General features: G+C 49.5%; 1 protein-coding gene across 1 annotated transcript in view; it reads left to right on the top strand.

Annotated features, from left to right (window-relative positions):
• The first annotated feature begins 482 nt into the window (after positions 1 to 482).
• The window catches only part of PEPD (peptidase D), a 166,078-nt gene continuing 149,397 nt past the window's right edge, over positions 483 to 17,163 (top strand). Inside the window, exon 1 of the mRNA XM_078670283.1 lies at positions 483 to 681. Coding sequence (XP_078526409.1) covers positions 665 to 681 — 17 coding nt within the window. The 5' untranslated portion in view covers positions 483 to 664. The remainder of the gene's footprint in view (positions 682 to 17,163) is intronic.

Consider the following 17,163-nt stretch of genomic DNA (forward strand, 5'->3'; position numbering starts at 1 on the left):
CCACCCGCGTGGTACCCCGACTCGAGCCCTGAGTATAATCTAACAAGCATTGAAAATGCAATAGATCTCGCCTTTGATTAAGTTAAAGCCATTTGCTTTGCAAATGGTATTGTATAGAAAAGCAAATTGCTTTAACTTTAACTTAATGAAAGGCGAAAATGACCCATTACATTTCTAATGCTTGTTAGGACTTGTGCCCTGATGATAACAGGAGGTCCTGCAAATGCGTGACTTCTGCATTTTAGTGAGGTGATACGGAACACCAAACTGAAATGCAATAGAGTAACTCTAACCCCGATCAGTGAACTTGGCAGGGCGCTGAAAGCCAATAGCTCTCATAAGCATATTGGCTTTGCCGTGCTTGTTTTCTAGAGCCTAAGAATATTTTTCTAATCACGTAACCTTTCAGTCGCTTGTCCCGGCTGTCTATCCAACCACAAGTTTAGAGAATCAGGCTTTCTGTTGTACTCTGCCAGCTAAAGCACTTAGAGGCGGGGCTCCAGGAGGAGAGGGGTGGCACGCGGCTCCTCCTCCATAGTATATGAAGCTCGGCCTCAGAGAGTCTGTCTGGTTGAGAAAGAGGCGTGGAACGCAAGCTTCCTGCTGGACGAAGTACCTCTGGCTCAGCTGAAAGCTCACGTGATTGGTAGGCTCCCGAGGCAGGATGGCAGCTTCAACTGGGTGAGTCTCGTCAAACACCGCTGTGGGTACGAAGATAGGGGGGCATGAGGGATGCAACCATGCGTAGAGGGTGAGAGGGATGTAATGTGTAAAAAGAATACAAAAGTTGAAAATACATAGGGCACAACAGCATGCACGGAGTAAACAGGGATCCCTTGCAAGCATCGCAGATAAACGACACAAGTGTGTCACATCACTAGGTACAGCGAGAAGGGAAACACACGGGGTAGGACAACGACACTGGGTTGAGAGAAATGAACACATCACAACAATAGCAAGGGGTGAACTCCAGCTGCTAGTAAGGGTTGCATGTGGTACATGTGGATTCATTTTCTACAGGTACTGCAATATAATCGTATAACTGACACCGCAGCGAGGTCCTATTCCGTTTTATGAGGAAATGGACATTGCAGTACTGCTATTTGCAGCCTTCCAGTTGCAGTGTCTTGGATGAAAACTTGAGTTTGTCAAGGACCATATGGATAAAACTGTTGTTTAAATGCTTTTTGCTGCGAGCTTTGTAATGTTGTATTCTGTATCTTTGCGAATGTCGTGTGAAAATTCAACCGTTTTAATGTGTGATCTTCAAGCAAATCACGCTCGTGATCCGCAGTCCCAATTAGAAGAGATGTCTGTCCTTGAACACTTTCTTAACGTTTTGAAAAACAGATCGTAAAGTAGGCCAAAGCCCCCAAAAAACAGAGTTGTGAAATAGGAGTCAGCAGGCATATTGCGATGGGAGCCGAGTTGTTGAGGCATACTCGAATGTGGTGTACCCTGTGTGCATTGAGGGACATGAAAAACTGTGTAGAACGTTCAGTGTGCGAGTGTTTATTTAATTTAGAGAAACCTAATGCAATACATTTAAGAATCAGTCCAGTGCAACAGTCTTTTTTGATGCCCCCTCCACCATTTCCTCCTTCTCCATTAATTCCCTCACTATCCCTCACCAGCAATGCATTTCATCACTCTATAGCACCTTTTTGACAAACATTTCATTTTTTTATACTGCTACTCCTAGTTTACCCACACTCAGTTCTGTGATCTACATGCTATACGTTCTTTGTAGTAGGCACATTAACCTTCTGCGCTGTGTGGGTGCCCATGCGAGTACACAGTGAGCGATGTGACAGTGTGAGAGTAGGGTAAGAGGAGTGACGGCAGGGTGAGTGAGGTGACCATATGAATTTGGGTCCGTATGTAAGTGCAGAGTGGGACGAATTAATGCATGGTTGGTGATGGGCTTGTTTGAGTAAGATTGCAGATTGAGCAGTGAGGGGGACAGTTGGGTGTAGTGTCACAGGAGTGCAGGGTGTGTAGTGTGCTCGTATGACTGCAGGGTGAGATACAGGGTGAATGGTGCAAGTGCATTGTGAGTGCAGAGTGATCACTGAGTGCAGCGTGTGAATGGTGTGAGTGCATTGTGATCGCTGTGAGTGCAGGGTGAGCGAGAAAGTGAAGGGCAGGAATGAGGAGTGAGTTGCCTGAATGCAGGTTACATTCCCAGACATTTGAAGTACCTCAGCATCTTATTGATGGCGGTGCAGGTTTTCAGATATAAGTTAAACTACTGCTATTATGGCATTAATCAGGTATCGAGGATGGAGGAAAAAATAATGTGCTGATCCTGCAACAAATTTCCAGTGTTATGATTAAGGTTGCCAGCTCATTATTTTGATGTCCCTGACAGTACAAAAATAAGCAGTCACCTAAAGCTGTATTTTCAGCACTTATCTGTGTATACTTTGAACAGCAAATGTAACTAGAAAGCACTTTAAAATTGTGTTCCAGGGCTTCCTGAATCATCCATGACTGATAATTAAAGGGAGCAAAGACAGAAAAGTCACATTACAAATGAATACATACTTTTTATTGATAACCCTATTTAGTTTTGGACAAGGTCTTCGTAGCTCTTTAAACAACACATGGCTGGCATTTTTATTTTGGCAACCCTACTTTAAATTTCTTTTTATGAAATGCATTCTCACACTACTGCAGAAAATGTAAAATACAAATGTAAGGAATAGGCAGAGTGGGGGCCCATCGAGTACTTGAACCAGGAAAAAAAACGAAGCCTCTGTAACCAGTTTACAATGATATGTAAATATGCATATGGTCTTCAAAGACCTGTGAAAAACTCTGGCATGCCGGTAAGAAGCATCCAGACACTGCCCAGCAGAGCCCACGGCATGAGACACACGACGGGGGGGGGGGAGGGAGGGGGACTAGGCTGAACAACTACAGTTTGAAAGTTTTCCAATACATAGTATAATTGTTGCCATACACGATGTCACTCAACCTTGCATGTCTTTTCACATGAGGATATATCTCCTTCCCTTTTATTGCCAGTGTGGTAACCAGTGGTTAAGGTATTGAACTACTAACTGGAGGGGGTATATAGTGCTTGCTAAGCTTTTACCCATCAATGGTAATACTCCTGTTGTGAAGTAAATCTAAAGCATATTTCACTGATGCTTCATCAGTTGAGGAGTAGTTTGTATTTCAACTGACAACTTCCCTCATATACTCACTCACCTTTGCTTCTATGAGTGCAGAGGCTCTTTCTTTCTCATAAGTTTGAGGGCAAGTTATGCCATTGCTGCTTCCACAACAGAGTTAGTGTCTATGGCAAGTGCGCATAGGTCCTTTGGGGATGCCCGAATAGTGTGCCCAGGGAAGGGGTAGGGCCTGACATGATTGCACCATAAAAAGTGTTAGCTGTTTGGAGATTGGTGGAGAGCCTGCTGGTGAGTGACATTTTGTGTCTGAGATGCAGATGTTCCGGACCCTGTATGGCAGTTATATATTTTACCATAGGTCAACATATTTTCGATAGAGAGGATAGCATCTTGCTTGCTACAGAGATGATACAAAATCTGAGCACCACCGCCATCCAGATAGTTGAGCTGGGATATCAAAATTCACCAATGAGGAAAGCATTACTTAATCCATATTGATCCAAGATAGAGTGCCCTAACTGTCATATCCTGAGTCACCTGAATGACCACGAGACTGACTACTTTTTCACTCCCTGTGAAACCTTGGTGGTTTTCTCACCTTTTTGAGCCTTAGAATAATGTCGAGGTGGGCTCAGTCTGAGTTATTGAGTTTTAGTTTTCCCACTCACATCGAATCTGTCCCAGTAATACCCAATCTTTTATGTGATTCCCTGTTAGCTGAACCAGGTACACATCATAGCAAGTTACTGTGACTTATGAGACCTCACCCACCACCAGAGCATAGGACTCACAGGCAAACCTGTCACACCCATAAGTGATGGTAGGCCTACTGTAGGCGCTCTCCATGTGTTGCCTACTTGTTGTCTTGCTTGGAGCACGAAGAGTCCATGTTTCTTTGGCTTTCGGACAATCTCCACTTTGGTATACCAACAGCTGAGACAGCCAATGAACCAGGAGGACCGTGAAAACTAGTTTGAGTCAGCTTAGTGGTTGGCTTTATAAGCCCCTGTGTCCTTACAGTCTTCCATGCTTCCAAGAGTATCACTTTTCTTTGCCAGGAACTTCCAAGAAGATAATCTACTATGTCAGTGCCCCACATCTGGGTCAATAGGTCTAGAGCATCCTGTAGAGGTGCCTGCCGAGCGTCTCCTTAATCAACATGCACTATCACTCACTGACATGATTCAGTTAGCTTGCTCCCCATGCCATCAATGATCCCATTCTCTGTCTCACCCTCACACCCCCTTAAGTCTGTACATATTGTCCCTATGGGTACACCACTGTGGCACCCACTGAAGGGCTTGCATCTCACCATGCTATTACAGCAGCATGGCATCCACTACTCTCCCAAACGTATTGCTCTGCTACCTTTTGGGTAGGTTTGCATTATAGAAATACCATATACATACTTATGTACTTAGTAGAGAAGAGTCCCTCCAACAATCAATGCATGGTAAATTATCTTACCACTCATGGATGTCTTTGCTCACTCTCCCCTTCACCACAGCCCCCTACAATTTCTTTCTTAATTCCGTCCTTTCCCAGGTTTAACAACGGTGACGGAAACACATGTACCATCAACTCTGTTGTCAAAGGAATATGAGGGACTGAGTCAGTAGCTGTGAAGTACTGTCTTTGCTCTGCGATGTTAGGATGATATAAATGGTGGTCATGGACAATTGGCAATGTGGTTGATGGGTTGGAGGCCGCAGGGATGAAAGTACTATTTAACTATTGTTTGGTTGGTATGCCACTATGCAGCACAGCCAGGTAAGTGTAATGCTAGCCACAATTTAGAAATCTCGGCGGTGGCATAGTATGGATGCAATGCGCCATAACATAGGCGAGGTTGTCCAGCAAAAGGTAGTCATAACTGGGGAGCAGTGGGCACCTCACACCACCGAAAACCAGTATTAACTATACACCCTACGCTAAAGATAGCTTTGGCCCGATGCTCAGACTTCTAGCAGTGTGATAGCACTTTCTGGGCCAGATGTACAACGTATTTTTGCATGCGCAAACGGGTTTGTTACCTGTTTGCGCATGCAAAAATACCCAAGGGCCATGTAAAACCCTAATTAGCGAGTAGCAATTTATTTGCGACTCTCTAATTAGGGTTTGCGACTTTCTATTAGGAAGGGGCGTCTCAAGGCCGTCCCTTCCTAAGAGCGAGTTTGAGCACTATGTATGACTATTATGCGACCGCAATTGTTTAGCAACCACAATTGTGGTTGCAAAACAGTTGCAATTTACCGCCAATTTCAAGTACTTGGTAAAGCATTCACAAACGGGAAGGGGTCCCCAGGGGGCCCCTTCCCCTTTGGGAAAATATTTTTTAAGTGCAAGCAGTGGTCCCAGAGAATCGCTAAAAGTGTCCCTGACACTGTTGTACATTTGCTTTTGCGACTCGCAATTTTTCGCAAATTGCGGGTCGCAAAAGCAAATGGTGGTACATCTGGCCCTCAGTGATTTTCTTCGGTCTGTACCTGTTTTAGGTCTATTTACTACATACTGCCACACTTCAATGCATATTCTCCTGTTCATTACTCTGCACACTGTGTCATGACTTTTACTTCGGTGTGCAATATTTCTTTCCAATTTTGTTTGTGCTTCATGTGGAGTTTTCTTCGTGAGGTCATATGGATTAATAGATAACTTAATCATAAGAGAACAAGGCATAGTCCATATGTATTGGTTTTAATCTCTAACCTCTATAAATGTTTACTAGCTTTTCTATGAGACTATGTTTAAACTACAGTTGTAGTTGATTTTATGACTTTAGTAATGCTTTACTTGCAAGAAGGGATGACCGGCCTGTGCTTTCCGATAAGATCGAGAACATAATTGCCACAACTAAGTATCAAAGGTTATTGTTAACTAGACATTTGCCCATTTTATTACTGTACTAATTGCGCCAAAGTTGTTGACATGAATTGTAAGGTTTAACTCCTACCGAAATTCGATATTCATTTCAAGAGATATTGTCATGAATATCTCATGAAACCTGACTATTTAGTATGATTTTTTTTTTTAACTTCTTCGCAGTTGTGTTTTATGCTTGTTCCTCTAATTTAACTTTCAAAGTCCATTTCCTTTATGAAGTGTCATTTAGGGGGCATGTTCTCAGTCCCTAGCACGTGATGACTAACCACACCAAGTATTGCGCAATGGCTACGTCAGCACATTCTCGGAGTCTTGTGATTTTACATGGTGGCGGAAAAGGGAGATAATCGAAGATCAAATGTTTGTTGCAACACATGGCATGAAAATCCAAGTTAGGGATGGGACTTCAAGTCTCTTATGCTTGATAAGTCTTATTGCATTGATGCATGCATGGACTGGGGCGGCCCCCCTGTGTTAATTAGGCCTTGGTAGCAATGAAAAAGTTGTACTGTTAGATCCAGTAGCCACGGTGCAGTTTTCCATAACTTTGCTCTGGCAGCGTAATGCTGAAATTGAATCTCCTTGTAGCCATCTGTTCATAGCGGGATCCCCCAGTGAGTGTTCGAATAGGAGAATGCCGAAGCTAGGTCACTGGAGTGAATGGGGCTATTGTGGGGGAGTGGGTGGGGGGTGAGTGTACGTTGCATGCATGCACCCCATAATCCTTCTAGGACCTGGCGAGGGATATGGGCTCCTCCTAATCCCACTACTATTTATCCCTATTAATATTTATTTTGATTTTTGTGACGTGCCCATTTATCACCTATTATTGAGTTAATTCCTGACCCTCAGTTTGCTGTGAGTTTTTGCTCAGTGCAGACATTTTGTTAGACTTGTTATGTTGCTGAGAAGAGGATGGCTCTGATGTGGTCAGTTCAGAGGGGAAAAGGATTACCTTATTAATGTCCGGTTTTATAATGTTTCTTGTATGCACATAAGGCTGATGCTGTCAGTGGAAGATCCAAAACATTCCAGTTTATACTTGTACTTTTCTGGGTTTAGCCCAGTATTCTTTCACATTAATTTGGCTTGATAGACTCATCTGAAGCTCTCCAAAGTTGTCACCTGCCCCTAAAGAGCTATAGCAATGGTTTGGAATCATTAAAGTACTAACCTCATGTGTCTGTCAGCACAATTTATATTGAATACACTGGCAACGTGTATTAGTTCAAGCAGCATATTCAGCCCTTGATTGTTTAGATTTGACTCATCCCTATTTCGAACGCACAGCCCTGAAGAGGTCGCCCTTTACAGGATCATCTGTGGACTTTAAATTCATACTGTTTGTGCAGTGGGTCAGAGATGTAGAGACTGGTTGATGAGGCTGAAGCATGACAAAGCAATTCATTGTATGGGATATAGTGCAGTTACACCAGTTTTCAGCAACTGCTCAGACTCACCTTTGCTATGGTGACGTGATTTTGATGAATATTGCCCCTTCATACGAACCCACACTGTAAAACAGGGATCTCTCATTGTCAGGATTTACTTGAAAGCAAGGGCGGATTGGCATTGCGGGCACTCGGGCATGGGCCGAAGGGCCGGTGTCTCAGTGCACTCTGTGGGCCGTTTTTTTCCCCCTTTACCAGTCCACAGAGAGACATGAAAGCTGCTTCACTGTGCGATCAGCTGTGGCCTCTCCTTGACCCCCTGCCCTGCCAAGCAATCATGCTGATGGTGGGCTGGGGAGGGGTGATTGTGTGCCAGAATCGACCTCCAAGGGGGCCAGGTGTTGCTCAGGCCTATGATCCATTTTCACCTCAGCCCCCCTGGGGCCCACGCAGCCCAGAAACAGTACTTGCATTAGTCCTCGCCCACTCTGCCCTTCACATTCAGGGCAGAGTGGGCGAGGAAGAATGGGTCTCACTATGGGGGCCAGATGATGTGGGAAACTCGCACCATCTTCACCTTAGCCCCCACCCCACCCCCATGGATGGCCCAGAAGCTGTGTTTTTGCTTTAGCCCCTTCCCTGCCACGCCATTGCCCTGAGGTAGTGAAGGGCTGAGTAATTTACAAATAGCTGGGGCCTCGCTGTTTTTCAGGTGCTCCTGTGCTGGAGGGATAATATTTTATGAGAAAGGGGCCTCGCTGTTTTCAGGTGCTCCTGTGCTGGAGGGCTGGGGAATAATTTTTTAAGAGAAAGGGGCCTCGCTGTTTTCAGATGCTCCTGCGCTGGAGGGCTAGGGAATAATTTTGTAATAGAAATGGGCCTCGCTGTTTTCCGATGCTCCTATGCTGGAGGGCTGCAGAATTATTTTTTAAGAGAAATGGGCCTCGCTGGTTTCAGATGTTCTTGCGCTGGAGAGCTGGGAATAATTTGGTAATAGAAAGGGACCTGGCTGTTTTTCAGGTGCTCAGCTTGTAGGACATTTTCACCTTGACCCTGTGTCCTTCCCAAGAAGAATATCCTCCCACTTACATTCCTTGTGTGTTTCATTAAAGGGCACGCCCACAAATGTGGGCCACGCCTGCAAATGTGGGCCCTGCCCCACGAATGTGGGCCACGCCCCGCAAATGTGGGCCACTTTTTTCGTCAGTGCCCAGGCCAAATTGTAATCCCAATCCGACCCTGCAGTTGAAAGCACTTCTCAGGGGGTTGTGGATCCATGGGAAGAGTCGGAATCCAAAGTGTGACATCGCTCTTTTGGCAGCCAGCAAGATGGGGATTTACAGGCGCCCCTGCGCCCAGGCTCGGGGAACCCTTAGTAGCGCCACGGGGCTGAGCCTCCTCCGGGCCCCCTAGACATAGAAGGGGGTTGGCTGGCCGGGGTGGTGGTTGCAAAGCGGGGCCTAATGGCACACTGGGCACAGCGAATGGAATGCTGTTTATGAACAAGCGAGGGATGGGATTAGGACCCAGGGAAAGGCCGAGGCAAGGCTGAGCCTACTGGCATGCTGCGCTCAGTGGGTGTTCAACTGGTATGTTCTCCATTATTGGTGAAGGACACAAACATATGGTAAATTTATCCCACATATTTTCCGGTACTTACCGTTTATAAACCGGTAAAGGTGTCCAGGTGGGACACATCGGATGGCACATTAATATGTGCGGGATGTTCTGGAAATAGAACAGTAAACAGGTGAGGGTGTCTACATGAGACTCTGGTAAAGGCTTAAACGCTTTTGCAAGGCAGGGCCTGCTGGCATGCTGCGCTCACCACACGTTTCAAATAACATGTTCTCCACTGATGGGAGAGGAAATATGCATGGGGTTAAGTTGGCCCGTATATTTTCCGGTGTATGCCATTCATTCTAGTCAGGATTTTGGCGTGGTTCTGTAACAATAAACGGGCATATGCATCAACGAAAATACCTCCCGGTAAAACAGCGAATCGGAAAAACAGGCCGATACCGAACGCAAAACCATAAAATGCAATGCATCAAACAAAAAATCGGAAAAAAATAAAGAACCGCTAAAATCCCCCGCGGTAAATTACCGAATCGTTAAACAGACATTCGGAAATACCGAACCCCAAAGCTTACTTCGGAAATACCGAATAGGCAATAACGAATCGAAATGGTATGCATGAACAGTCGCTAATACCGGAAATCCCCAAAATCGCAATTTAGCATGAGCAAAATAAGGGGAATCACAATCAGGAGGTAAAGTTAACAGAAGGACAGAAAAAAAAAACTAACCCCATCAGCAGGTGCTGACAATCAGTAACCCTTCATAAATGCCCTGGGAAACCCCACATGTACACCAAAATGGCTGCCCTCTACGTGCTTGCTAGGAGGTGGAGGATCAACGCCCAGGCCCAGCGCAGGAGGATGATACAGGACAGGATCTTCAGGGTGCGCATCACTTTGCTGGGGCAGACCGAGGAACAGGTGTACGCCAAGTACAGACTCAACCGTGCCATGATAATGTACCTAATAGCAGACCTGGCACCATTACTGCAGCACGAGACCCGTCGGACCAACGCCATACCAGCCCATGTGCAGGTCCTATGCTGCCTGCACCTGCTTGCATCTGGAAGCTTCCAGGGGGTAATAGCTGAGACAGGAGGCGTGTCGCAAAGTGCATTATCACGATTTTTCCACCAGTTCCTAGAGGCCATGCTGACATTTATCAATCGCCACATCAGCTTCCCCAGAACCCCCCAGCAGCTTACCCGCACCAAACGGGAATTCTACCAGGTGGCACAATTCCCCCATGTCATAGGGTGTGTTGACTGCACGCATGTCCCCATCTGTCCTCCATCAGCCACCGAATACATTTTCCGCAACCGGAAATCATATCATTCCATAAATGTGCAGGTGGTGTGCAATGCCAAGTTCATCATTACGGACCTTGTAGCCCAATTCCCCGGGAGCACACACGACGCCTACATTTTCCGTCACTGTGGCCTCCACAGGCGCCTGATCAACGGTGAATTCGGAGAGGGACACCTACTAGGTACATATAGCTGCATCATCGTACTCCCCATCCACTCCATCCCCACATGTATAATTTCATTAATGCTGATTACCATTCTCTCCCCATCCTGCAGGTGACAGCGCATACGCATTGCGTGAATATCTCCTCACGCCCTATCTCAACCCAGCTACCCCGCAAGAGCAGCGCTACAACAGGGCACACATCAGCACTAGGAATGTGGTTGAGCGAACATTCGGCATCCTCAAGAGCCGCTTCCGAATACTGCACAAGACTGGAGGTGCCTTGCAGTACGACCCAGTGACCTGCTGCCAGATCATTGCTGTGTGTGCCATCCTGCACAACATCGCCACGCGCAGGGGGATACACATAGAGGTGGAGGGAGAGGATGAACTGCGTGCCCAGCAACCCCCCCACAACACCAACAGGCACATGTGCCCAACACAGCTGAAGGGCAAAGGAGGCGGACATACATCACACGGAATCATTTCTGAGACCGGTAAGAGAGTGACTTGACAACAGGAACAGATTTGCAAGGGTTTAATGGGCATGGACACCTGACTGGTGCAGAAATACGTAACACAAACAAGCTGCTGCTGCAGTTAAATTAAAACTATGAATGTCCCTTCTCAGAACAGGTGACGCGTGCGGCACTTTGGTCTGGCCATGGTTACCTCACCAAGGACAGTGTGACTTTGCCACATGTTCACATCCGTTTGCCGCGTACCCAGTCTCTTGTCCTGTGACTCCTCGGGCTCTACACGATGGGAGTCAGTGGCAGTTGCACTGCGGCCACTGCGCCTCCTCACGCTGGTGTCCGGCAGGGAGACGCTGCTGACACTGGAGGCTGCCTCACTCCCCTCTTCCGCCCCCAGACTGCTGACACTGGCTGACCCTGGCTGCAGTTGCTCCACTGCAGTGGTCACCCTCTCAAGGGCCTTTGCCACATCCCCACAATAATGATCTAGCTCCACTTGCAGGGACACGGACCTGCGGGACAGCACAGCCGTGCTGTTGCACAGCTTATTGATGGCCTTGTTAGTGGTATTCACTGCCAGCATGATCTGCCTGTGACGCCGGCGCTCACTCTGTTGGCCTGCGACTATGGCACGTGTCAGTTCTTGCAGGCAAAGCTTGATGTCTTTGTTGCCGGCAGATACGGCAGTGGTGTGCTCACGCACTGCGTCAGTCATGTTGCCAAGTTTGTTGCAAAGTTTTGTCATGGTGAGTTTCATGGCACCCATGTGTCTCCCCTGCAGGCGCTGGACACGCAGCATCCGGGTCTCCACAACTCCGTACCCTCCGGACAGATCGACCGGTCTTGCAGCAGCCCGACCCGGGGGCACAACCCTCTGCCTGATGCGCTGTCGGCCTGCAGTTTGGCTGGTTGGAGTGACGACAGCCTGGCGTGGAACATTTGGGTGTGATGAACATTGATCTGACTCCATCACGGACAGGGCGGCAACATCTGCTCTGTGGCTCTGCGGAGTGGGCCGCACTGGTGGTGGTGGTGTCTTGGACCGCGAGGATGGTGGTGGTGGTGGTGGTTGCTTGGACCGCGAGGATGGTGGTGCTGGTGGTGCTGGCTTGGACCGCGAGGACGGTGGAGGTGTTGTCCGCCGTGGTGGTGAAGGGGAGGACATGACTTCAGCTCCCTGTGAGCACTCCGCTTCTGACAACACTGGCGTCTCCGAGATGACAAGGCGGCCACTGTCGTCTGAATCGATGGGGGATGCATCTGTGTGTGAAACAGTGCATAGTTATTATCATGGTATAGTATGTGACAATAGCTGTGGCATCTCACAATAAATTACTTTTTGTGACTGACATTTGACCCTTGGCTGCTGTATTCATCTCTGGGCTCAGGCATGCACCCATTCATGTATTGGCTACATCTCCCATGGTGCAACACAGTGGTGAGGGTGTGTGTCTAGGGCAACGCTACATGTGCACTGGGTCTGGCATGGGGGATTGGGCAGGGACTTAGTACACGCTGCATCGTTACGCTGCCATGCTTCTTACCTTGTCCTCCTTCCGCAGCACCTGAGGTGTCCAGACTTGTGACCCCCACAACAGCTTCCCGTTCTATGGTGGCCTCCACTAGATCCTCCAGGACAGTGTTAGGCGTCACATTGGATGGGCCCCCTCCTGTGCAAGCAGCATCCCTGACCCTCTGCGCAATCTTCTCCTTGGCCCTCTTACGCAGGTCGTACCAGCGTTTTTTTAGGTCGTCGATGCTGCGGTGGGTGACTCCGCAGGCATTCACCTTGTCCTTGATGCGCAGCCACATCTTCCTTTTTTCTGCCTCTGGCACCTTCAGCGACAACTTTCCAAATAGTCGGTCATGGTTGCTGGTCACACTCTCTATTAAGATTTCCAGCTCCTTATCTGAAAACTTCCGTTTTCGCTTACGGGGTGTGTCCTTTCCATGCTGGGGGGCCTCCTTCTCCATCTTGTCCTGCTTGCTTTTTCCTGGTTGCTACTGGTTCTGTCAGGGTCCTCAGCTCCTGTGCTCTGCCTCCTCCTCTGTGCAACTCCGAACACTGAATGCAGCGTGGGTGTCCTACTTCCTGGTTGTGATGTCATCGGCCTGCTTCTGAAGCGTCGCGTATTTTTCCCGTTTTCGTTATTAACGAATCCGCTAATTTCGGTTTTTGTTACTCTCGCTGGCGTATAATCGTTATTTATTAGCGATTATTAACGACTCGGTAATTTTTACCGATTACTTTGATGCATCGCGGTTTGCATGTTCATAATAGCGAGTCGTTATTTTTCGGTATTACCGACAGGTATTACCGAACGTTGATGCATATGCCCGAAAGTGCGTAAGTAGGCAAAAGACAGCTGTTGTGGAGCATAGTCAGCATCTGGGGGGGGGAAGGCTAGTGCACCGGGGAGCTTCACACCCTGTGGCGGAGCGCTGACAGTTAACAACAAAGACGGATGCACAACAATGGAGGTGCGGCCATTCCATGGACCCCAGGAGGGGGTAGATTCCACGGATGCAGTGGGTCGGCAGGGAGGAGGGACTGATCTGCCGGTACTCTTGGATTCTATTGCCCTCATTTACGACGTATGGACTGAGAACAATCTTGGAGACGCTGCCTGTGGGCAGGTCCCCCGGTTAGCCGGTGCGTTATGGGGTGCCCTGGATCTCAAGCAGTGCAACTGTTGGCTGTAGCGCGTTGGGGCCTGCCAGCACAATGTGCGCAGCAGAGTGGTGGCCGAGACGGCCAAGTTCAAATATACGGCCAACTTCTAGTGTACAGCCGAGTTAAAGTTCAAATGTAATGTCGTACTTAATTTCCTTACTGCTGTTAACATGTTGATGCAGCTAAAGTGTGATGCTGTGAATAATTCTTATATATCCAAGAAGGATACTTTCCTTGGTAATGGTCTGTGGTTAATTCCTTGGCTTGATGTGAATAAAAGGCTACGTCGTATAAAACCTACCTTGATTCTGAGAGTTCTTGGGCGTAGTTGGGCTAAGGTGACAGAATTTGGGGAGGAGGGAATGTCACGTTGTGCGCATACTATAGAGTCATGAACGCAAGTGATGGGGTCCCACCACGGTTCCAAGATGGGGGAGGTTTTTAATGTAGCAAATAGGAGTCTGTACAAGGCAAGATGGCATCTAGGTTTCCCTTTCTAGCCACGATAGGCAAAGCAGTATTTACGGGCTGCATTTTCACTCGGACTTCTCCAGGCAACTGTGCATGTTAGTGGGCTTATTCGCTCCTCTTTATAGCTTATACATGGCTCCCCTTCCATTTGCACCCTTACTGTTTGTTTTGTGGTGCTGTGGGTAGCCTGCATAGGCAGGAATCACTGTGCTGTTGCTAATTACCCCTCTCACTTCCTTATGCAGCTCCTTTCGTCTTGGAATATCTGGATTCAGCCTGTTAGCAAAGTTGTCCCGTAAGCGCTAAGTGGTGGTGAAAAGGGCGGGGCTTCTTACAATGGGCACTCCAGTGTTTATGCCTTTCCGTTTCCCTCTCCATTGTTTCCCCAGGGCCTGATACTAAGGGCTTGTGTTTATATATTTTTTTATTTAATTTTACAACTTTTACTTAGTTTATTCTCATAAAAATATGGTAAGAACATTTCTATAATCTGTCATATCTGGACCAAAAACCTTAATAAAGCTGCATCTGGCTTGCAACTGACCAGCAGCTGTAGGTTCAAAGAAAAGCCATACACATTCTATTCCAAGGTGTCACAGAAAACCACACACAACACCAAAGTGTAGCACTTCTCCGCTGAGTATGCTAAACTTGGGTAAAAAAAGGAAATCAAGGAGGCGTGGCCAGGCGCCAACGAAGATGGCCGCCTAGCTCCGGAGTTCCGCCGGGACGACTGCTGTCCCCGACGATATCCGCCTTGATATCCTGGCCGGAGCGCCCTCAGCATAGCGCACCGGCCCCCAGAACAGTTCCGCGGCTGCTCCGCCTCTTGAACGGCGACCGCGCTCCCTGCGGAGGCGAATCGCCGCAGCGTTCGTTTGGCGGGCAGGCTCGCGGTGGCGGCTGGAGCCTGAGCCCGGATCGGCCCAAAATCGAGGCCCCGGCTTGCGGCCTGCACAGCGAAGGCCGGAATCGGACCTCATCTCCGCTGTTCCGGAGGGGGGGTGGCCCCGAGCTACACACCGCCTGGACGAGTGTGGCACGCACCTGCACTGTGGAGAAGCGGAGGGCCCGACGCAGACGCTGTGACGGCCTGGGGCTGCAGCGCTTCCCGCTGCTGAGTGCCACCGACCATCAGGCACACTCCGGAGGTGGGAGCGCGGGTGATCCGGAAGGGGCCGCAGCGGCGGCCGGTGCGAAGGGGAGCCCACCGACCCACCCCACGGCCCGGAATCCACATACAGTGCCACCATCAGTGGGGGAGACGATCGCCCCCAGCCCGTCCGGGGGTGATCTCGCAGGGCCCAGCCGGGCAGTCTGACGCGGCGAACTACAGTCCCCAGCACTCTCCTAGACTGCATACGCGACACAGCCTGCCGGAGCGGCCGGACTCAATCGCCGGAGGGTTCAGGTGGGCCGGACGGCTACGACAGGCCGGAGCTGTGGATTCTCCGGTGTGTAAGCCAGACTGCATAATCAATACACGCCTGCCCGAAACACAGGTGGCTGCCGCCCACTGTTGGCCACGGGAGAAGAAGCCCGGATCCGCCATGAGGCCCAGAGCGGTGGTCCCGACCCAAACGAATAAACTGGACAAGTACGCGGTGGCCACAGGACCCGCGCAATCGGGAGCAAAGGGTGGAAGCACCTCGGACGCCACCGAACCCTCACTGACGTCCATCATGGCCGCAATACAGACGCTCGGCACCACCCTGGAATCCAAGATGGACAAAGTCACAATTGAAGTCAATCTGCTGCGTACTGACCTGGGCAAGACCACTGAAAGGTCCAAGGCCAACGAAACTGACATAGCGACGCTCCAGGCCTCTTCGAAGCAACTGGAAGGCCGGGTAAATGAACTCGTCCACCGACACCGGCTAATGGCCCAGAGACTCGAGGACCAGGAAGGGAGGGCCAGGCGCAGTAACATTCGCGTCGTAGGTGTGCCGGAGGATTCGGAGAAGCAAAGCACGGAGCTGTTCTTGGAGGACCTCATCCTGAACCATCTTCGGCCGAAGCGGCTCTCCAAGTTTTTCACCATCGAGAGGGCCCACCGAGCCCTGCTCCCCAAGCCCAAACTTGGCGCCCCGCCGCGTACGATTATCGCGAAAATACTGAACTTCCGCGACAGGGATGCCATCCTCCAGGCGGCCAGACAGCAAGGGGACCTGCAGTATGAGGGGACCACCATCAGATTCTTCCCTGACTTCACCTTGCAGGTTCAGCAGGAGCGTCGCTCGTTCATGGGGGTGAAGGCGGCACTCAGAGAGCGAGGTATCAAATACATGATGTTCTTTCCTGCTAAGCTCAAGATCATATTTGGTGGGAAATCCCACTTCTTCACCTCGCCGGAGACGGTCCAGGAATGGCTCGACGAGCAGGCGCCGGAGGCACGGACAGCGCAGAATCGAGACGCCTGGAGGGAACCGGGGGCCCCCTCCCCCGGGTCGGCGGATGGGGGAGCTGCAGGGGGCGAACAGAGCCAAAGGTCGTGGCGCTCCAGATCCAACAGTCCTCGCTGGGATTCCCCTCATGACAACGCAGCACGGTGAGGCGTCGAACAGTATCTACCAGCCGCTTGGCCGTGACTGCGCTGGCATCCACAGCGGTAAGACTCCTACACTGCTTTGGGATGCGGGCACACTTACCCATGACTATTGTATTACTGGGCTAAACGCCGCATCTCCGTAAACTACTGGGACTTCTGTGTCGGGGACACGGGAAGGGCGGCTGGAGTTGGGACTGGCACACGCGCCTACTACCAGAGTTCCTCGGGGGGGAAGTGGTTTACTCTCTCCGGGGTGGGATGGGGACGACAGGCGCTCTGCTAATTGGGGTTGTGGGTAGTTTGAAGCCTACGGAGCAGGGGGCAGGGTGGGGGGCTAGTTCATTGTGGGGGGGGTTCTAAGGACTGAGAAAGGGATTGTGCAACACTGTTCCGCACACGATTGTTCTGTTTGCTTTACAAATCACCGTTGGGGAGGCAATTGGGGGGGGGGGAGTGTTTTCTGGTCATGTGTAGTTCTCCTTGTCAGACTTGGCCTAAGCGCCGTAAGGCGGCCACAGTTTACCTCACAC

The sequence above is a fragment of the Lissotriton helveticus genome, chromosome 12, assembly GCF_964261635.1.
Source record: "Lissotriton helveticus chromosome 12, aLisHel1.1, whole genome shotgun sequence".
Lineage (NCBI taxonomy): Eukaryota > Metazoa > Chordata > Amphibia > Caudata > Salamandridae > Lissotriton > Lissotriton helveticus.